The 22,315-nt window shown below is 60.7% G+C and overlaps 1 protein-coding gene across 6 annotated transcripts in view; it reads left to right on the top strand.

Annotated features, from left to right (window-relative positions):
- The window catches only part of CCNY (cyclin Y), a 138,672-nt gene that overhangs the window by 77,162 nt on the left and 39,195 nt on the right, over positions 1 to 22,315 (top strand). Inside the window, exon 1 of one of the 6 annotated variants that reach the window (XM_070056152.1) lies at positions 4,029 to 4,166. The exons of 4 other annotated variants lie outside the window; for them this stretch is intronic. In XM_070056152.1, the coding sequence (XP_069912253.1) occupies positions 4,142 to 4,166 (25 nt within the window). In that variant the 5' untranslated portion in view covers positions 4,029 to 4,141. Of the gene's footprint in view, positions 1 to 4,028; positions 4,167 to 10,214; positions 10,239 to 22,315 lie in introns of those variants that run through there. One more of the 6 variants, XM_051833484.2, reaches the window with a different exon arrangement.

Below are 22,315 nucleotides of genomic sequence, written 5' to 3'. Positions count from 1 at the left end.
CCATACGCTTTAAAAACATGTTATTTTATGTTCCCAGTTCCTGCTGGTTTATAGTTGGTAAGAATAGCCATGAAGGAGGGTTTCTCTTAATTTTCACTCAGTTAAGGGGGAAGCAAGGAATGTTTACTTTTATTACATATGTGTCACTTAGAACGAAAGGACAGGTGAGATTTTGCCATTCAAAACGAAGGACCACCAGCGTGCACCTGGGGCGGAGTTCAGTTTATCTCTAAAAATATTGGCTCATTGTCTGACTCGATACAGGGTAGGGAACCTCTTCTCTGCCAAGGCCCATTTGGACGCCTATAGCATCATTTGGGGGCCATGCAAAATTATCCACTTAAAAATCTGAAAAGTCAGTCTGCTCCAGGTTTGCCTAACCCCAAGTCCCGCCCTTGTTGCCTTGGCAGGGCCAGCCAGGTGATTTCCCGGGCACGTCCCCACCCCTGGATTGGGCTTTGTCTAGAAGCACGGTGGGAGGGGAGCACTTTCACGTAATTGCAGGCTCTGACCCGGCCACGGTGACCACGGTAACTGCAACCGGTGTCGCACATCCACGGGCGAGCCCTTGCTGAGGTCGTGCACGACCGGGCCGCCTCGGCGTGGTCCCGTGCCGTCTCTCTCCGGAGCTGAGTCCCGGGTCAGGACTCTTCATGGGCACGGTCCTTTCCCAGTTGTCCCCGGCTGCTCTGGGCTCCAGGAGTGCTGCAGCCGTCCTCGGGTCACTTGTCCCTCCTGAGGGTGGTCATCCGGTGGAGGACCCCTCTGTGCAGACCGGAAAGTGAGGAGGGGGCAGGGCCGCCTGGGCCTCGTTCACGTCCGGGCTCTGCTGCTCTTAAGCCTTCGGCACCCAGGTACATGGCCTGGGCTTTCAGGGCCTCCTCCCCTTGTCTGCCGGGAGGGGCAGGGCTCCAGGGTGAGTGACAGACAAGCCCCCAGGCCCCCTGGAAGTTCCGGGGGCAGCTCTCTGCAGAGTGTTCCCGCCATCGAGGCTGACGCTCACTGAGCTCTCTCAGCGAGGTGCGTGCGGTGTTGAGAGATGACCCGCGGTCATCCAGCCGAGGATCAGGGTGTGCCTGGCAAGGTTAGCCTTCAGCCACTCCCTATCTCCTTTCAGAGGGGCCGCCACACCTTTGCCGAGAGCCTGTTTGCTTTTGGGTGCAGTTTGAAGGGACATGGGTGCCCAGGGTATGCTCACTGTTCCCTGTTCCAGAAACTGCGGGGGTGGGGTGGGCTGCCGCCCTCCAGTGGGACCAGCTCTGGGGTTGCAGCTCCCACAGCGGCAGTCCTGGGGCCCACGTGTTTGACGTCGCCCTGTGTGTTTCCTCCTGTCCTCGCAGGAACCTTGGTTGGAACTGAAGGTTGTAGCGTTCATGTTGAGCCAGATTCAGCTACTCAGATCTCCTGAATCGGGACAATGTGATTGGAAGGGCAGCTGTTTACATTTTTTCACGTCCTGTGGCCTGGGTACTTCGCCCGAGCAAGTTTATCCCCGAAATACCCGTAGACATTTGCCCCAGCGTCCATAACTCCTGCATCGGAGAGCAGACGAATTTTATGGTCCATTCATAGCATGGGATATTGTATATGGATGACAGTGCATTTTATACGTACTAATGGGAACAGGTACCCAAACTATGTGAGAAAGCTTGCATGAGGGGCCGGCGCCGCGGCTCACTAGGCTAATCCTCCGCCTAGCGGCGCTGGCACACCGGGTTCTAGTCCTGGTCGGGGCGCCGGATTCTGTCCCAGTTGCCCCTCTTCCAGGCCAGCTCTCTGCTGGGGCCTGGGAGTGCAGTGGAGGATGGCCCAGGTGCTTGGGCCCTGCACCCCATGGGAGACCAGGAGAAGCACCTGGCTCCTGCCATCGGATCAGCGCGGTGCGCCGGCCGCAGTGCACCGGCCACGGCAGCCATTGGAGGGTGAACCAACGGCAAAGGAAGACCTTTCTCTCTGTCTCTCTCTCTCACTGTCCACTCTGCCTGTCAAAAAAAAACACAACAACTAAAAAACTAGAAAGCTTGCATGAGGAACACCGACAAGCAAGGTTAGAATGATCCAGTGTTTCTGACGAGTGTGTGTGTGGGGGGGGGGTAGGTGAACGCCACGGGAGGCCTGAGTAGTAGGAATGGAGTTGTTGTAGGGGACTTAATTATTTCATGTTCTTACTAAAGTTATTTTATTTACTTGAAGGCAGGGTCACATGGTGGGGTGGGTGGGGAGAAAGATCTGTCCGCTGGTTCACTCCCCAGATGTCTGCAATGGCAGGGCTGGGCCAGGCCGAAGCCAGGAGCCAGGGGCTCCACCCGGGTCTGCCATGTGGGTGCAGGGGCCATCTTCTGCACACCGCGGGGCTCTGTGTCCGGGAGCCTGGTGCTCAGAGCCTGTCCCGCTCTACACACCTCACTGTGGGAAGGTCCTTGGTCCCCAAGGGTCACGACGACCATGTGGGGGTGGGGGCAGAGCAGGCGAGAGAACGGTTGACGGCGCCGTGTGTGGACAGCTCTGGTTGGGTGTGAAGCGTTTCGGGAGTGCCATTAAGATGTCTCTGGAGCAGTCTGGTGCCGCGTCAGTTACCCGGGTTCTCTGCTGCTGGGCCAGAGGCCCCCCTGCCGGTACCGCCCGTTTCTGTGTCTGACAGCAGAGCGTGTCAGCTCCGTCCTGGCGCAGTGCTCTGAGCTGGCAGATCTGCAGAGGAGATTCACCTACAGAAAAGTCCTCTCCGCTTTGTCCTGAGGGAGGGGCCGGATTTCCGCCTGCCCCTGCACGAGGAGGGGCCTTTGAGCCTGCGGGGCTTCCTGTCTTGGTCCCGAGAGGGATAGGGCAGTCGCAGAAAGGATTTCTGACACACACCCGTGCACCCTGCAGGAGCGTGCCTGTGTCCTGTGCCGAGCAGAAATAAAATCTGTACCGTCCGAGGCCTGCAGGCCAGCCCTCACCGGGCATCCTTACCGCAGGGCTGCCACTGAGCACGAGAGACAGCACAGCGCGGCTGGTACCCTGGGGTGGTGGAGGAAGAGCGGGGCAGGGAGGAGAGGTCTTGCCTGCAGCATGGGTGGGTGTGGCCCGGCCTGAGGCGGACCCTGGGCCCTGCAGCGCCCGCCGGGACCCCTCACTGGCTCCGCAGTCTGCTGTGCCGGAGCCCCTCCCAGTCCTGGGGGTTGAAGCTTTTGGGGTGTATCAGTGAGCAGGGCCATCCACCTGTCTTCCCCGTTCCTTGCTGGCCCCATAGGCCCCGGGACGCAGGGCTGTCCCCTGTCTTCCCCGTGCAGGCCCACAGGCTCTGGGTCACAGGGCCATCTGCTATCTTCCCCGTGCAGGCCCACAGGCCCCGGGACACAGGGCCATTCCCCATCTTCCCTGTGCAGGCCTGCAGGCCCCGGGACGCAGGGCCGTCCCCCGTCTTCCCCGTGCAGGCCAAAGGCCCCGGGACGCAGGGCCGTCCCCCGTCTTCCCCGTGCAGGCCCACAGGCTCCGGGTCACAGGGCCGTCCCCCGTCTTCCCCGTGGGGACACAGGGCCGTCCCCCATCTTCCCCGTGCAGGCCCACAGGCCCCGGGAGGCAGGGCCGTCCCCCGTCTTCCCCGTGGGGACACAGGGCCGTCCCCCATCTTCCCCGTGCAGGCCCACAGACCCCGGGATGCAGGGCCGTCCCCCGTCTTCCCCGTGCAGGCCCACAGGCTCCGGGTCACAGGGCTGTCCCCCGTCTTCCCCGTGGGGACACAGGGCCGTCCCCCGTCTTCCCCGTTCCTTGCAAGCTCCCTCGTGCGTACAGCGGAAGTTGCCCTAACACCCAGCACGACTGGGACAAAACCACAAGAGAATTACAGGGTATTTTGTCCTCCTCGCGTGAAGGTGCAACTTTGCAAAATTAATGTGGTGATTTCATTACTAAGAAAGTTAAGTAACCGTTTTATGTATCTTCAGATCTGTATGGAGTGACTTCAGTCCTTTGGAATTTGCAAAACAAAACACAGAGGCAGATCCCTTTTTTTTTTTTTTTTTTTGGTCATGAAGGACCCTTATGTCGTTTCCCACTTACTAACATGCAGGAATGTGCTAGCATCACACAAACTGTACTTAAGTTATCTTTCATGACGATCACATCTTTATGAGAGAAGAAAAACGAAGGAAATGCACGAATGTGGCTGAAGGCAGCGACTTGGGGTGAGTTCTGTGTTTTCTGTTAACTGTCCTGCTGTAAGGATTGTGCTGCTGCTCTGAGCAAGCACGCAGGCGGTGGACGCTGGCGTAGAGCACAGCCTGTGGAAATGCCACGCGAAAGCCCTGGGACCTGTTCGCAGGCGTGGGCAGCCCTGCTGGGCAGCGACGCCCGTGGTGCTGGCGCCTCTCCGGACTCCGACTTACCCTTCTCCCCCTCAGTGTTCATGGGTACGACGGGCGACAGGGACTCGGACAGCTGCAACCAAGATGGAGAAAAGCAGACATTTCTGAGCTGCCGCTGAGAGTCAGGCCGCTGTGGACGCGTGCTGGGAGTCAATTTGAACCTGAAGATGCAGCCTACATGGTCAGCAGCTCTTTGGGGGCTCCCATAATTTTGAGTCATGCGGGGTCCTGAGGCCAAAGAATTTGGAAATAGCTCCTGTGGCTCCTCGGTGGCGGTATGCTATGTGCTGGGCTGTTTCAGTTCCTCATCTCAGCGCACTGTCTGCAGACGGGAGGAAGCAGGGTGGCCGTGGGCTGGAGGGTCTGTGTTGCGAGGGACCCGGCTCCGCTCCTGCCGTTCAGCGGTGGCTGCACTTGGAGCGCTCCGAGGGTTGTGGCCGCGTGTTAGGGGAGAAGTGCACACACTGTCTGTGCTGCTGGGTCAGGTGTGTAACACTCGCCTCTTTTTTTTTTTTTTTTTTTGACAGGCAGAGTGGACAGTGAGAGAGAGAGAGAGAGAGAGAAAGGTCTTCCTTTGCCGTTGGTTCACCCTCCAATGGCCGCCGCGGCTGGCGCGCTGCGGCCGGCGCACCGCGCTGATCCGATGGCAGGAGCCAGGAGCCAGGTGCTTTTCCTGGTCTCCCATGGGGTGCAGGGCCCAAGCACCTGGGCCATCCTCCACTGCACTCCCTGGCCACAGCAGAGGGCTGGCCTGGAAGAGGGGCAACCGGGACAGAATCCGGCGCCCCGACCGGGACTAGAACCCGGTGTGCCGGCGCCGCTAGGCGGAGGATTAGCCTAGTGAGCCGCGGCGCCGGCCAACACTCGCCTCTTAAACAGTGGGTTGGAAAATCGCTCAGCGAGTGCCCTTGGAGAAAATCCTTGCCGGTTCCGGAGCTGCCTTCACGTCTGGCTCAGGCGTGGGCGGCACGGGCTGCTCGGTGGCCGCTCTGTGTGTGATTAAGGAGCACTGTGGGGATGGAGAGGACGCTGTCCCCGGAGCTGTGTGCCTTACCTGGGTCCCTGCCTCGCCGGCTCCTCATTAGGGAAACAGAGCCTGGGAGGTGGGGAGGTGCTGAAGCCCGGCGAATGTCGTGCTGATTAAAAAAAAAAAAAAAAAAAAAAAAAAAACACCAAGTGAGGGAAGCAGTGGGAAAGGAAACAGAGGGAGCGAGGGTCATCTTGTGACTGAACTTCAGAGGGCACCCGGCAGACGGGCGCCTCAGGGAGATCACGGGGGCCAGCGGCGGAGGGAACCCAACCTCCTGTGAGCGCTGGTTCCAGTCCCCTATGGCACAGGGCCGGCGTCCATGTGAGCACTGGTTCCAGTCCCCCTACGGCACAGGGCCGGCGTCCTGTGAGCACTGGTTCCAGTCCCCTACGGCACAGGGCCGGCGTCCTGTGAGCACTGGTTCCAGTCCCCTATGGCACAGGGCCGGCGTCCATGTGAGCACTGGTTCCAGTCCCCTACGGCACAGGGCCGGCGTCCTGGGAGCACTGGTTCCAGTCCCCTACGGCACAGGGCCGGCGTCCTGGGAGCACTGGTTCCAGTCCCCTACGGCACAGGGCCGGCGTCCTGGGAGCACTGGTTCCAGTCCCCTACGGCACAGGGCCGGCGTCCTGTGAGCACTGGTTCCAGTCCCCCTACGGCACAGGGCCGGCGTCCATGTGAGCACTGGTTCCAGTCCCCCTACGGCACAGGGCCGGCGTCCTGGGAGCACTGGTTCCAGTCCCCTACGGCACAGGGCCGGCGTCCTGGGAGCACTGGTTCCAGTCCCCTACGGCACAGGGCCGGCGTCCTGGGAGCACTGGTTCCAGTCCCCTACGGCACAGGGCCGGCGTCCTGTGAGCACTGGTTCCAGTCCCCTACGGCACAGGGCCGGCGTCCTGGGAGCACTGGTTCCAGTCCCCCTCCGGTGCTCCCCTGCTGATGCGCCCTGGACAGCAGAGGAAGATGGTCCTAGTACTTGGGCCACTGCAGCCACGCGGGAGATCTGGGTGGAGTTCCAGGTTCATGGCTTCTGGCTGGCCCAGCCCCAGCCATTGTGGCCATTTGGGGAGGGAACCAGTGAATGGAAGATCTGTCTCTACCCCCTCTCTTTAACTCTGCCTTTCAAGTAAGTAAATAAATAAATAAATAAATCTTTTTTTTTAAAAGGAAGTTTGTGGGAAATGGAATCAAAGGGTGCTTGTGTTGGTGCAACAATTTTGACCATGCTTATTATTGTTTTTTCGTAAAAAGCATTTCCTGTGAACTTTTTGAAGATTCCTTCATATTTAGGAGACAACCATTTGAATTGTAGTTTTTTTACTTCGGGACTAGGTCAGCCACTTAACAGGAATCTCAGTACAAACTGTTAGCTTCTTAACAGAGAGGATTGAAGAGTGAAAATTAGAGTTTAAAGTTTAACTCCTGTCTGCGTACCCATTAAAACTGAAGATAATGATTACGTGAAGTTTAACACCGTTCAAGAAGCAGAAGGCTTTTCCTGCCCATGCTTGGATCATCAGCATAACATTTTTTTAAAAAAGATTTACTGATTTGAAAGGCATAGTTACTGAGAGATGGGGGCAGAGAAAGATACTCCATTGCTACTTCACTCCCCACATGGCCACAACGGCCAGAGCTAGCCAGGAGCCTGGAACGCCTTCAGGGTCTCCTTGGGTGGCAGGTGCCCGAGCATCTGTGCCGTCTTCCACTGCTCTCCCAGGCACATTAGCAGGGAGCTGGATCAGAAGTGGAGCAGCCGGGACTTGAACTGGCACTCATACGGCGTGCGGGGCGTTGAAGCGCTGGCTTAACTTGCTGCGCCAGAGTGCTGGCCCCTGGCATAGCATCATTTGAAGCAGAAGGAATATTTCCCCCCAAAATTCATGTGTGTAGCGTTGTCAACAACTTAATGTGTAAGTTAACCTCTGGTGTTTTGGCTAAGCCTTGAGCCGGCGGATTGCACGGAAGCATAGGCTGAATCGCTGCACTGCTTCCTTTAAACCCCTCCTGCCCTGAGACTTGTAGAGAGAGTCGGGGAGGGGCTGCCCCCGGCCTGTGGCTGCAATCTGTCATTTGTCACCCCTAGGAATGAGGCCCTGGGCTCAGCCTCGGGAGCCTGGGGGGCTGGCTTGGACCCCCAGTTCCAAGGGTGTGGCCTTATGCGGGTCCCTTAGCTGTGCGGTCTTGTCCTGTTTCCACATCTGTACAATGGAGGCGGCGAGCGTGGGTGTGGCCGTGTGAGGTCAGCGCGTGGCCGGGAAAGTGTGGCGCGGCTCTGGTGAGAGGCAGGAGCAGAGAGCGGCGGTGTCAGCGCTGGGTGAGGGAGCGCTGAGTGCGTGAGGACAGGGAGAGGAGCTGTGTGGGCGCCCTGGCCCCGCTGCTCGCTGTGTTACTGGGAGAAGTTGTCTTCGTCAGTGTCTGAGTAGTGACAGGAGAGTACTGAAGGCTACCTCTGAGGACTGTTAGACGCCACGGGAGATTCCACAGAAGAACCACAGAGCGCCTGCTCTGCACGGTAGCCTGTGCTGCACGGGCTTCTCTGAATTCTCTAAGCAGAGCTCGGTCTGACTTTCACGGCACTGGGGAGTGACGCAGGCGCTTGCAGTGAGTGCTCCCCGCTGTTTGTTCTGTGTGCTCCTTCCCCATCTGCGTGTCTTCCTGGAACACCCGGCAGCGCTAGGGAGTGAGCGCTCACCTTCCCGAAACGCTGCCGCTTCCAGAGAAAACCCAGCATCCGGTGGAAACCCGTCTCCCTTTAATTTTGACTTACTGTTCATTTTATTTTTAAAGACACACAGAGAGAAAGAGAGCTCGTCCATCCTCTGGTTCATTCCCCAAATGCCCACAACAGGTAGTGCTGGGCCAGGCGGAAGCCAGGAGCCAGGAGCTCCATCCGGGTCTCCTAGTGGGTGCAGGGACCCGAGCACTGTGCATCACTGCCCCCCGGGGTGCGCGTGAGCAGGGAGCAGGGGTCGGGGTCAGGGGTCAGGAGTTCCATCCAGGTCTCCTGTGTGGGTGCAGGGACCCGAGCACTGTGCATCACTGCCCCCCGGGGTGCGCGTGAGCAGGGAGCCGGGGTCAGGGGTCAGGAGCTCCATCCGGGTCTCCTAGTGGGTGCAGGGACCCGAGCACTGTGCATCACTGCCCCCCGGGGTGCGCGTGAGCAGGGAGCCGGGGTCAGGGGTGAGGAGCTCCATCCGGGTCTCCTAGTGGGTGCAGGGACCCGAGCACTGTGCATCACTACCCCCCGGGGTGCGCGTGAGCAGGGAGCCGGGGTCAGGGGTCAGGAGCTCCATCCGGGTCTCCTAGTGGGTGCAGGGACCCGAGCACTGTGCATCCCTGCCCCCCGGGGTGCGCGTGAGCAGGGAGCCGGGGTCAGGGGTGAGGAGCTCCATCCGGGTCTCCTAGTGGGTGCAGGGACCCGAGCACTGTGCATCACTGCCCCCCGGGGTGCACATGAGCAGGGAGCCGGGGTCAGGGGTGAGGAGCTCCATCCGGGTCTCCTAGTGGGTGCAGGGACCCGAGCACTGTGCATCACTGCCCCCTGGGGTGCGCGTGAGCAGGGAGCCGGGGTCAGGGGTCAGGAGCTCCATCCGGGTCTCCTGTGTAGGTGCAGGGACCCGAGCACTGTGCATCACTGCCCCCCGGGGGAACGCGTGAGCAGGGAGCCGGGGTCGGGGTCAGGGGTGAGGAGCTCCATCCGGGTCTCCTGTGTGGGTGCAGGGACCCGAGCACTGTGCATCACTGCCCCCCGGGGTGCGTGTGAGCAGGGAGCCGGGGTCAGGGGTCAGGAGCTCCATCCGGGTCTCCTAGTGGGTGCAGGGACCCGAGCACTGTGCATCACTGCCCCCCGGGGTGCGCGTGAGCAGGGAGCAGGGGTCGGGGTCAGGGGTCAGGAGTTCCATCCAGGTCTCCTGTGTGGGTGCAGGGACCCGAGCACTGTGCATCACTGCCCCCCGGGGTGCACATGAGCAGGGAGCAGGGGTCAGGAGCTCCATCCGGGTCTCCTAGTGGGTGCAGGGACCCGAGCACTGTGCATCCCTGCCCCCCGGGGTGCGCGTGAGCAGGGAGCCGGGGTCAGGGGTGAGGAGCTCCATCCGGGTCTCCTAGTGGGTGCAGGGACCCGAGCACTGTGCATCACTGCCCCCCGGGGTGCGTGTGAGCAGGGAGCCGGGGTCAGGGGTCAGGAGCTCCATCCGGGTCTCCTAGTGGGTGCAGGGACCCGAGCACTGTGCATCACTACCCCCCGGGGTGCGCGTGAGCAGGGAGCCGGGGTCAGGGGTGAGGAGCTCCATCCGGGTCTCCTAGTGGGTGCAGGGACCCGAGCACTGTGCATCACTGCCCCCCGGGGTGCGTGTGAGCAGGGAGCAGGGGTCAGGGGTGAGGAGCTCCATCCGGGTCTCCTAGTGGGTGCAGGGACCCGAGCACTGTGCATCACTGCCCCCCGGGGTGCGTGTGAGCAGGGAGCCGGGGTCAGGGGTCAGGAGCTCCATCCGGGTCTCCTAGTGGGTGCAGGGACCCGAGCACTGTGCATCACTGCCCCCCGGGGTGCGTGTGAGCAGGGAGCTGACCAGAAGTGGAGGGGTAGGGGCTCAAGCCCAGGCTGATACGGAATGACACAGAACAAAGTGGAAATCAGGAAAACAACATGTTGGTTTTGTAAATTTAATTTTGCTTAAGTTTAGAGATGAAAATGTTGTCCAAAAAGCAGCTTCTCAATTCTCCCTCAGAAAAATCCAGTATTGGATATGAAGACAAACCCAGTCTACTCATCACACAGTGCGAGACCGGACAGGGGCCTTGGCACGTTTTCTGTTACCTCCTGCGGCTTCTTGTTTGCACTGCGTCCTTGGAGCAGGAAGGTAACCCCAGAGAATGATTAATCTCTCAGCGGAGGAGCTGGTGGTCAGGCAGAACGGCCTTCCCGGGAGACCACGTGCCCTGGCTGCCCGTGTCCATGTGCTTGTCCTGTCGGGGCCTTCCCCTCTGACCTGCGTGTCCCTGGGTGTGGGGACGTCGGGCCTTCCCCTCTGACCTGCGTGTCCCTGGGGTGTGGGGACGTCGGGCCTTCCCCTCTGACCTGAGTGTCCCTGGGGCGGCGTGGGGACGTCGGGCCTTCCCCTCTGACCTGCGTGTCCCTGGGGTGTGGGGACGTCGGGCCTTCCCCTCTGAGTGTCCCTGGGGCGTGGGGACATCGAGCCTTCCCCTCTGAGTGTCCCTGGGGCGTGGGGACGTCGGGCCTTCCCCTCTGAATGTCCCTGGGGCGTGGGGACGTCGGGCCTTCCCCTCTGACCTGCGTGTCCCTGGGGTGTGGGGACGTCGGGCCTTCCCCTCTGACCTGCGTGTCCCTGGGGCGTGGGGACGTCGGGCCTTCCCCTCTGACCTGCGTGTCCCTGGGGTGTGGGGACGTCGGGCCTTCCCCTCTGACCTGAGTGTCCCTGGGGCGGCGTGGGGACGTCGGGCCTTCCCCTCTGACCTGCGTGTCCCTGGGGTGTGGGGACGTCGGGCCTTCCCCTCTGAGTGTCCCTGGGGCGTGGGGACATCGAGCCTTCCCCTCTGAGTGTCCCTGGGGCGTGGGGACATCGGGCCTTCCCCTCTGAATGTCCCTGGGGCGTGGGGACGTCGGGCCTTCCCCTCTGACCTGCGTGTCCCTGGGGGGTGGGGACGTCGGGCCTTCCCCTCTGACCTGCGTGTCCCTGGGGCGTGGGGACGTCGGGCCTTCCCCTCTGACCTGCGTGTCCCTGGGGTGTGGGGACGTCGGGCCTTCCCCTCTGACCTGCGTGTCCCTGGGGTGTGGGGACGTCGGGCCTTCCCCTCTGACCTGCGTGTCCCTGGGGTGTGGGGACGTCGGGCCTTCCCCTCTGACCTGCGTGTCCCTGGGGCGTGGGGACGTCGGGCCTTCCCCTCTGACCTGAGTGTCCCTGGGGCGTGGGGACGTCGGGCCTTCCCCTCTGACCTGCGTGTCCCTGGGGCGTGGGGACGTCGGGCCTTCCCCTCTGACCTGCGTGTCCCTGGGGTGTGGGGACGTCGGGCCTTCCCCTCTGACCTGCGTGTCCCTGGGGTGTGGGGACATCGGGCCTTCCCCTCTGACCTGCGTGTCCCTGGGGTGTGGGGACATCACAAGTGTTTCTAACAGGGCTCATGAGCCACCACCATGTGACATAACAGCACTGGGCTCACCTGCTGTGGGAGAATCCTGGTGGCTCATGGGTGTGAAGTCAGCTTCCCTGAGGATACCCTGTAAGCCAAGAGAGGGAGGGTTTCCTTCATCACCCCTCCCCACTGGAAAATCATTAGACTCAAAACATTCTTTTCGCTTGTGCTCTGGTTTTTAAAAAGTATTTGGAGCCCTAGAGAGACACACGCAGACACAGAGAGATTTCGCATCTGCTGGTTCGCTCGCTGGACACTTGCAGCAGCCAGGATTGGGCCAGGCTGAAGGGCAGAGCTGAGCTCTCCCTGGGGATGGGATGGACCACGCACTTGAGCCGTCAGTGCCGCCCCTCCCGGTCCGCAGGAGCAGGAAGCCGCCGTGGACAGTGGAACTGGGATTGAGCCCGGTTGGGATGGAGTGTGGGCATCCCCGGGTGGTGGTTTACCTGCCGTGCCAGACGCCCGCACAATGAGTTATTTTTTCTCTTTGGATTTGAGAGGACAGTGCGCCCGTCTGCTGGCTCACCTCTCAGATGCCCGCGGCGGGCACCTGGTGAGCGAGCTGGGCCTCAGCCCAGGCCTCCAGGTGGGCGGCAGCAGCCCAGCGGCTTGCCCGTCACTGCTGCCTGCCACGGTCTACACTGGCAGGGAGCGGAGTCAGGAACCAGAGCTGGGACTTGAACCCCGGCCCACTGACGTGGTGTGGGCGTCTGAGCCGCTGGGCGAAACCTCCTGCTCCGTGTAGCCTTCTTCTCAGCTTTTAAACTTGCTGTTTTCAACTTGTAGAACTTTGCTCTGGGGCCGGCGCCGTGGCTCACTAGGCTAATCCTCCGCCTTGCGGCGCCGGCACACCGGGCTCTAGTCCCGGTCGGGGCGCCGGATTCTGTCCCGGTTGCCCCTCTTCCAGTCCAGCTCTCTGCTGTGGCCAGGGAGTGCAGTGGAGGATGGCCCAAGTGCTTGGGCCCTGCACCCCATGGGAGACCAGGAGAAGCACCTGGCTCCTGCCATCGGATCAGCGCAGTGCGCCGGCTGCAGTGGCCATCTGGGGGGTGAACCAACAGAAGGAAGGCCTTTCTCTCTGTCTCTCTCTCCACTAACTCTGCCTGTCCAAAAAAAAAAAAAAAAAAAAAAAGAAAAGAAAGAAAGAAAAGGCTGGCTGTCCCACTCCTGTTGCAGCTCTGGGATTGAGGCGCTGTGAGACCCTGTTGCCGCCTGCTGCCCGGGGTGTGCCGCCTGCCATTTCAGCAGCCCATCGGCATTGCTGGAGGCCCTTCCCTGCCAAGGCCCCTCGCTGCGCCCCTTGAGGAACCAGGGGGAGGCCGATGTGGCTTGTGGGTGGAGCAGATGCTGCCGCACTGGCAGGTGTCTGGGCCCCTTCCTCCTCCATCCAGCCTTGTTGACCGTGCTGCAGAATGGGGCCATTGTGAGCGGAGAACAAGTCGGCTTTCAGACTCCGGGCAGCGAAGGAGCAGGAGCAGTCTTGGCGGAGACTGCTCTCACTGTGGGAGGAACAGTGGCCAGGCAGGCACAGCGCTCCCAGATGCTCACTCTGGCTGCAGAGCGTGGTACCGCGTCTTCTGGGCGTCCACGCTGTGTGTGCCTCTTGTTTGCTTAATGACTTCAGCTTAGAGATGGGGCTTTTAAAATTTTGTTTATTGGAAAGGCAGAGAGACTGAGAGAACAAGAAAGAAGAGAGCTCTCCCATTCACTGGCTGACTCCATAAATGCCTACAACAGCCAGGGCCGGGCCAGGCAGGGGCTAGGAGCCAGGACAAATCAAGGCCTCCCACGTGGGCGGCAGAAGCCTAATCACTTGAGCCAGCCCCTCCGCCTCCCAGGGTGCACACTGGCAGGGGGCTGGGCTCCAGCTCAGGCCCTGTGGTGGGGTGCTGGTGTCCCGGGGGCTGCGGAAGTGCTGCCCCTGGAGTCGGGCTTTGTGCGTGCAGAGAGTAGCGGGTCATCGCCATAAACTTGACAACGGCTAACCCTGGTCTTAGAGGTCATTTCAGTGAGTGAAGCTCGTTCGCCCTTCTCTGCTTGTAAAATAAAAATTCCTTTCTCTGGAAAGGAAACCTGCCCTGGTGATGCGGGATGACCGTGACCGAGAGGAGACCCAGTGTTGGAGGGTACTGCATGAGGGCGGTTTCCACGGAGAGTTGTAGGCACACGGGTGAAACGAGTTTGTAGAGAGGCTGGGATCGTTACTAGGACAGTGGCTGCAAAGCGTAGGCCGACGGGCACGCACCGGGTTCTCACGGGGTGGACGTGTCGCTCAGTGGGACGTGTTGATGGCACTGTGGCCGGTGCCATGGAGGGGAGGGCTCAAGGCTGGCGTCTCTTGCATCTTCCGTTCAGTGAACCCTGGAGGTCAGTGCAGAGGAAACAGGAGGGAAGGAGCACCCCGCCAGGGTGCCCGAGTGACGGCGTGAGCGCTTCCGTGAGCTGGCAGTGCCGCCAGAGCAGGGCAGGCTGCCCCGATGCCCGTCTTCATCAGTGCAGGTGCGCCTTGTGTCCCATCCTGTGGGGTGGAGCTGTTGCCGTGGAGACCCCCCCCCCCAGTACTTAGGCATGGTCCTTTGTGCAGAGTCTGGACCACCTGCTGGTGGAGAGGGGAAGATGTGGTGCAGACACACAAGGGCCTGTAGGGTGGGAGGGCTCTAAGGCAGATGGACTTCCCAGTAGCAGTGCGAGTCCTTAAAAGGACATCAAAGGAGTTCGCAGTGTTTTAGTCACCAGCCAGGCAGCAGGCGCGGGGTGCGGCGGGGGAGTGACTGATGACATCGGTAATGAGGTGGGAGAAGCCGCCTGGAGAGGTGGCACAATGCCCGTCCCTCCACGGTGTGCACGCCCAGGTGCCCGCACCGAAGGGAGAAGCGCAGGGCACACACCCGGCCCCTCCTCGCCCAGCAGCCTGCTCACCTGTGCTCCGAGCACGCACGTTAGCCTGCAGTCGGGCAGAGTCGTCCAACACAAAGCCCGTTTTATGCTCCGATGCCGATGTCGCCTAACTCACGGAGTGCCTGGCCGTGTGGTGCCCGTGGAGAGTGGGCGTTTTCCCCTGTGACCGCGGGGCCACCGCTGCCGCCCGGCCGTGAGAGCACGGGACCACCCACAGCTCGCCAGGAGACTGCCAGAATTCAAAGCACGGCTCCTACCGAACGTGCGTCCTCTTTACACTGTGCAAGTGGAAGGGTCGGAGCTGAGCCATCACAAGGACGCAGGGCCGACTGTGGGAGGGAAGTGCGTAGTGAGGTCAGGAGGGGTCAGGCAGTGAAGACCTGGGGGTGGTGGATGGGGAGGAGCCGTGAGGGAGCTTTGTGCCGGGAGCGGGAGCGGGTTTGTAGGGTTTTCCATACCAGGAGTTGATGGGAGCAGGCAATGTGCGCATCTCAGGTGCCGGGAGCCAAGCCGCAGGATCAAGAGCTGAGTCCACACCCCCAGCAGAAAGGACAGGGACACCATCAGAACCGAACCAGTGGCCCAGGCTGTCCCGGGAGACCTTGATGAGGAAGGCTGCGGACAGGGGCAGGGGCAGAAGCCAGGCTTTGGGGGTGCTGGGAGCGGGGACAGAAGCTTGGCTTCGGGGGTGCTGGGAGCGGGGACAGAAGCCAGGCTTCGAGGGTGCTGGTGGGGGGAGAGGAGGTGGGGTGCTGGGGGGAGAGGAGGTGGGGGTGCTGGAGGGGAGAGGAGGTGGGGGTGCCGGGGGGGAGAGGAGGTGGGGGGGGAAGAGGAGGTGGGGTGCTGGGGGGAGAGGAGGTGGGGTGCTGGGGGGAGAGGAGGTGGGGTGCTGGGGGGAGAGGAGGTGGGGTGCTGGGGGGGAGAGGAGGTGGGGTGCTGGGGGGAGAGGAGGTGGGGGTGCTGGGGGGAGAGGAGGTGGGGGTGCGGGGGGGAGAGGAGGTGGGGTGCTGGGGGGAGAGGAGGTGGGGTGCTGGGGGGAGAGGAGGTGCCAGGTCCCTGACAGCTGGAGCAGGGGTGGAGGCTGCGAGGGTGGAGCATGTGTGCAGGAAGGAGTTCGGGTGGACCTAGCGAGGTTTTGGTGAATGAGCCTGCGGGCACGTGCTCGTTGCCATCGTGTGTGGAGACAATTGCAGAAAAGACGCGTAGAAGTGACTGCATCTGTAGCCCTGGTGAGCGTGCGGCTCAGTGTGCTTTGTCATCCCTTCCCTTCTCTGAGCCACTCAGAGCAGCGTGCAGACAGCAGGGATGGCCCGGTGGCTTCCTTCCGTGCCGAGGCAGACCGGGGGAGTGGCTCAGCGAGACCGAATTGTTCTCTCCTCCTCCTGCTCTGTGCGAGACGGCATTCCCTCTGGCATGACCCTGAACTAGGCAGGCCAGGTGCCCGCCTCAGAGAAGGCCTGAGACGTCCCCAGGGCCGCAGAGGGGCATGGGTGGGTGCAGCGGCAGCTGTGCAGCTGAGCCCCCGGAGCCGGAACGCGGACTCTGTCACTCGATGGCTGGGCGACTTGGGTGCTGTGTTCTCCCTGTGTCAGCAGAGTCCTTGCATGGACGTGTAGCCACCGTGTGCTGGGCCTGGCCATGCCTGTGTAGAGCGAGGTTGTGAGCAGGGAAGGTGGGTGTCTTTGCAGCACAGCGGGGTGTACCCTGGGTTTGAAGGGCAGCCAGGGAGTCCCCTGCCAGGGCCACCTGTGGTGGTGTCTGAGGGGCAGCGGGGTGGAGCGTGTGCTGCCGGGGGCCGCCGTGAGCACGCTGCACTCTGCAGGGGGGACCAGGGCTGTTGGTGTAGCTTGACCAGAGTCCCCTGGCCTCGTGGACCTCGCGGGAGAGAGAGGAAGCCGCAGAAGCCTGATCCAGCTGGAGGCAGTGGCAGGTGGTCCGGGGGCGAGTGGATATGCTCTGATGGGGTCTGCTGTGGGTCAGTGCGTGGCCGTGGCAGACATGGCCCATGCGTCCAGGCTTGAGGGGCGGGGTTGCCGTTTGGTGAGCTGGGATGGACCAGAGGAGCAGGCCCTGGGCACGCTGACGTTGATTTATGTGTTAGTGGTCAGAGGGGGGTACTGTGGGAGTCCTGGCACACGAGGGTGGCTGGAGTCCTGCGGCTCAGGTCACCAAGCAGGTGAGCTGGGTGGACGGTGTGTGTGTGTTTACTTTGTACTCTTCCTTGCAGGAAGAGGAGGAAGAGGTGTGGACCTCGTGGTAACCGAGGAGCAGTGGAGTGAGCGCCGGCTCAGGCAGGGCCCCAGAGAGGACTGGAGAGAGGAGCCCAGCACCACTGCGCCGGGCCGGGTGTGACGGGGGGGGGGGGGGGGGGGAGGGAGGCTGGGTCCGAGCTGATGAGGGATCCTGGGTGTGACGCACGTGACCGGGACAGGGATCTGTGTGGTGGGGAGGCTGGCCCTGGGCAGGGCATGCATGTGCCACGTGTAACTCAAAGAAAGGTTTGGCTTCTTGGAAGGGAGCGTGCAGAGTGGAGACGTCTGAGGCCGCTGGCCCCGGGATCAGCACGTGTGTCTGCCTTCCCCTCCCTCAGGCAGAGGTGAGGTCGAGGCTGCAGGAGGAGAGGTGGAGCTGCACATCACGGCTGAGCGGCTGCCCGGGGCCAGCTGCGGTGGCTGCTGGACCCGGAGCTCGCTCGTGCGTGCACTTGGGAAGGTGTAAATGTCACCAGTGCTTCAGGCCTGAGCAAGCAGTAACTTTCCATTTCTTCCTAACGTGACCTGAAATCAGGGACGAACAGACGTGTTTGATAGGAAGAGGCCGTGCCCAACAGGAAACCAGAGTACTTTTCCAAGCAAGCTTTGGTCGCTGCCTCTTTCGCAGGCCCTCCCGTGGCACTCAACAGTGGTGGGCCGGTTTCAGGAGACTCATGGTCCCCACTCAGCCCGGAGCTGGGCCTGTAGCTGGGGCAAGCTGGGGCTCTTGCTTTCACGCCCCACACTGCAGCCTGACCCCAGGGACCAGCCTGGCAGGGAGAAGCTGCCCTCTGCAGCGCCTGCTTCTGTCCCACGGAGACCAGGGTGGCAGTGACCTCTGTCACTGAGACTTTGATGTCAACTCTGGAGGGGAGGGAGGTGGTTAATAAGACATTCTTTCCTTGTTGTTCCTTAGTGATTCAAATTGACGTGAGCCAAGATCAGATTAACATTTTGTCCTTGAATGATTTTCTTCTTATGCCTCCATGGGTGAATGTGTGCAGCGGGCCAGTGGGGGGGAGGGCAGCCCCTGTGACACTGGCCCCTGTGACGTTGCTGTTGGGGAGGCAGGTGCTGGCCGTGGCGGTGGGAGGGCCACCGTGGCAGTGTTTGCATGGCCTCCCCACGTGTGGGCCCAAGTGGGTGCAGCGATTTCTGCAGTTATTAGCTGGTTCAGTAACTGGGACTGTTGGTCTTATGAATGCGTTTTTTTTTTTTTAAATGTCGTTCATTTTTTTTGAAAGTGGAAATTGCAGAGAGAGAAAGAGAGAGAGAAATCGTCCATCCTCTGGTTCATTCTTCAGATGGCTGCAAATGGCCAGTGCTGGGCCAGTCCAGCCAGGAGCGTCATCATGGTCTCCCATGTGGGTGCAGGGCCCAAGCCCTTGGGCCATCTTCTGCTGCTTTTCCCAGGCTTAGCTGGGAGCCGGATGGGAAATGGAGCCGGTGACCAGATGGGTGCCGGTGTCTCAGGCAGTGGCTTCACTGCTGTGCCACAATGCCAGCCCCTGGGCGTGCATTTTCAAATCATCAAAGCTACAGGAAGGAGAAATAAAATTGAGATGCCGTAGTTCTTATCAGATCAGTGATCCTGAGTTTGACCTCTTAAATCAAGCACAACCCTGCGGGTCTTTGAAATGCTGCTGTTCAGAGGTAGGTGAGTGGTAACTGGTGTTAGTCACGTGAATGTTTGTCTTCCTTTCCATCCGGCCTCTTCCTTCCCCCGGGGGGCTGCCGAGGTGCCCCCACCTCAGAATCCATTTCTTTTCTGTGGGGCTGGAAATTTAACACAAACACGTAGAAATCCGCGGTGTTGGCGTTCTAGCGCTCAAACAGGAAAGGCGGCTACATCGTTCTCTCATTTTGAGTGTGAAATACGTCTGTTAGGAAAAATTGGAAAGTAGAGAAAAGGAAAGGCGCTCCCGTGTTTGCCTGATACCACAGAGAGCCACTGTGCACATTTATGTGTGGCATTTTTCGTATGCTTAAACGCTGGATTTGTTTAAGATAAAACCACCTGGGGCCGACACTGTAGCTGGCATCCCCTGTGAGCGCCGGTTCAAGTCCCAGCTGCTCCACTTCCCACCCAGCTCCCTGCTTTGGCCTGGGAAAACAGCGGAAGATGGCCCAAGTGCCTGGGCCCCTGCACTAGCATGGGTGACCCAGAAGAAGCTCCTGGCTCCTGGCTTCGGATAGGCCCAGCTCTAGTCATTGCGGCCATCTGGGGAGTGAACCAGTGGATGGAAGACCTCTCTCTCTGTCTGCCTCTGCCTCTCTGTAACTCTGCCTTTCAAATAGATAGGTGAATCTTTTTAAAAAATCAAGAGGATAAAACCACCACCACAAAAACAATCAAACCCACGCCCTCGGAACCTGTGTTACATATTCGTGTGAGGGGCACTGCACGTGAAATGTGCTCTCCTCCCTTGTACTGAGCGCGACCAGCAGGACTGTGGCTCCAATTACAAATGCGTTAACTGCTCAGAAAAGTGATTGACAGCTGAATCATTTTCCATGGAGTAAATTTGCCGTCTAATTACTTAGTCCCTTATTACCAGACATTTGGACAATGGGCTGTTTCCTGGTTAAGTGACATCTTTGTGCCTGGAGACGTGTGTGCAGACCATGTACACAGATTTGCCTGCGTACAGGCACAGACTGCAAACTGCGTACGCGCAGAGGCATGTGTGCAGGTGCGTGTGCCCAGAGACACGTGTGTGGGGAGACACGGGGTAGGGGGGCCGAGTGGGCCAGGCCCGGGAGACGGAGCGGTCACTCTGGGAAGGACAAGTTCAGATTGTGGTCAGCACAGGAAGTAGCAGCTCAATGAGGTTTACCCGGAGGAGGGTGAAGAGCCGCGTCTGCTCCCGTGGGACTCTCTGGGAGGCAGGGAGGCAGGAGAGGGGGAGAGCTGGCGGCCCCGCCCCTTCGCCTCTACCCCACCTCTGTAATCGGAAGGGGTCTCCATGGATGTGGAGGGGTTTGGTGAGAATCCCTGGAAACCAGAAGACCAGGGGGAATCGGACTGTGAGGACCCAGGATGACTTTTAATCTTGCGTATATTTTTTTAAAGATTTATTTTTTTATTTTGAAGGTCAGAAAGACACACATCGCTGGTGTGCTCCCCAAGGCTGCAGGGGCCGGGCTGAAGCCAGGCGCTTCGGCTGGGTCACCTCCCATGTGGGTGGCAGGGGTCCAGACACTTGGGTTAGCCTCTGCTGCTTTTCTCAGGCCATTAGCAGGGAACTGGATCGAAGTGGAACAGCGGGGACTTGAACCAGTGCCTGTATTGGATGCTGGCATGGCAGGGGGCTGCTGTACCCACTGCGCCCCAGTGCAGGCCTCTGTTCTGCGTGTTAACTGCACAGACTAACTCAGAAGGCAGAGGGCCAGGCACCGTCCTGTAGGGCCCTTTATTGCCAGCTGTGCTTCCCGATGCAGGTTCTCCAGGTGTGGGGGAGGGGCCTTTTCAGGCCAGAGGGCATGAGGATGGATTGAGAGAGCGGCCAGCCAGAACCAGCCTGTGAGGCCCCCTCCCGGGTCACGGCGCGGGGGTGGGGAGGCAGCAGTGACAGGCGTCTCCAGAGTCCCCGCGTACTTAGCTGCACCCTGCCTGGGTGAGATGAGTTTCGGGAAAACACGCAGGAAAGCCAGTCTGCAGAGACACTGTGGAAGCCAAAGCTGTCGATCGGCTGGAGATCTCTGATGTTGGAAGTGAGGACTTGCCGCTGGCACCGCCGTCGTCGGCCTGATCTTTGGGGCTTTAAGGGACGTCTTTTCCTGGGGCGGTCCTGCTGGAACTTTGTGTTCGAGAGGCTGGGCGTGAGAACGTGGCCGTGCTCCCGGTGGGAAGCGGGCTCTGCCTGCCGCACACAGAGACAGCAGCGTCAGGAGTGTCGGGGTTGGACCCAGAGCGTGGCTGTGGGTGAGTGAGTGATCCGGAACAAAACCCTGGCAGCGCCCAGCTAGGAAGGGGAGGAAGGGTCAGGAGCTCACCGTGGGGGCACCTCGGAGGGCACGTTTCAAGCAGGACTGTAGAAAAGATTTAAAATGGTTTGGAAAAAAAAAAGTCTGATGATTGCGTCTGGCATCACATCCTTAGCTGGGAGAGAAAAAAAAAAAAAAAAAAACACGAAAAAGCTCCTTCGCTAAGACCCGGATGTAAGCACACAACGAGGACGGGCTCCCAGAAGGAGGGCAGTCGAAAGGCAGGCTTCTTCCTGCTCCAGGGCGGCTGGGACCGGCTGGCTTTGGGGCTTAGGTGCCCCCGGGAAGTGCTGCCCTGGCTGGGTCACCGCTAGTGTGGCATGGGAGCAGGTGTTGTGTGGAGGCTGCAGGAGCACGTCCCGGGGCGTGGGGGAGATGAGCCAGGTGAGGCCTTTGGCCCAGCTTTGAGAACCCGGTGTTCCTGTTCCCACAGGAGGGCCCAGCCTGGCAAGGGTTTGCCCGGCCTCTTCTCAGCCTGCCACGTGCTGGCCGTGCCTGTCATCGGCACCGTCATCTCGGTGCACCCACTCCCCGGATGCACCGCCCACTGATCGGTTCCTTCCCACCCGGCCTGCGACCACAGCCCCCGACAGCCTGCCTTCCAGTCCCGGCCTCCTTGGGTTCATTCCCCCCCCCCACCCCGGTGTGCGCCCAGAGCCGTCTTTGTTAGTGTGTGCGGCCGTGTCACTACGCCGGTGTCCCAGGGCCCTGGCCGTGAAGTGGGGATTCTCACGAATCCTGTGTGGCCACTTCCCACTCTGCGGCTCCCCGGCCCCACTCGCTCCTTTTTTTTTTTTTTTTTTTTTGACAGAGTGGATAGTGAGAGAGAGAGAGAGAGACAGAGAGAAAGGTCTTCCTTTGCCATTGGTTCACCCTCCAATGGCCGCCGCGGCTGGCATGCTGCAGCCGGCGCACCACGCTGATCCGATGGCAGGAGCCAGGTGCTTCCTCCTGGTCTCCCATGGGGTGCAGGGCCCAAGCACTTGGGCCATCCTCCACTGCACTCCCGGGCCACAGCAGAGAGCTGGCCTGGAAGAGGGGCAATCGGGACAGAATCCGGCGCCCCGACCGGGACTAGAACCCGGTGTGCCGGCACCGCAAGGCGGAGGATTAGCCTAGTGAGCCGCGGCGCCGGCCCCCACTAGCTCCTTTTAAACATCTTAAACCGTCGTGGCTTTGGTGTTCTGACGCCTCTGTCTCAGAAACCCTTCCTGGCCTGACTTCCCAGCTCCTGGGTTCTCCCAGGGCGCTTGGCTGGAGCAGTACAGCTGCCCCCGGCAGCCTAGGCGTCTGCCCCGCCTCACCCCACTCATCCCCAACTGGCAGCCGTGGGCTCTTTCCCTGCTGTGTGTCTTGTTCACGCGCCCCCGCCCTGTCGATGTTCAGCAGTAACGGGACTCGCCTGCTGCGGCCAGCGCTCAGGGTGCCATCACAGCCGCCGGTGGTGGTGGTGTCACCAGTCCGCTGTGTTCCTTTGACACAGCAGTGACAACGCTGCCGCACCCCCGGCCCCTGGCGTTCCCTGGCGTTCGGCTGGTTTATTCAGTGGTGTTGGTGTCAGGGAAGACCCAGCGTGGAGGGCCTGTGTTCAGTCCGTTCCAGTCCTGAGGTGGTGGCTGGCCCGGTAGGGATAGCGGGAGAAGCTCTGG

The sequence above is a fragment of the Oryctolagus cuniculus genome, chromosome 13, assembly GCF_964237555.1.
Source record: "Oryctolagus cuniculus chromosome 13, mOryCun1.1, whole genome shotgun sequence".
In the NCBI taxonomy this organism is placed as follows: domain Eukaryota; kingdom Metazoa; phylum Chordata; class Mammalia; order Lagomorpha; family Leporidae; genus Oryctolagus; species Oryctolagus cuniculus.
The sequence above is the reverse complement of the archived record's forward strand: the minus strand, read 5'-3'. Positions and strand labels throughout refer to the sequence as shown.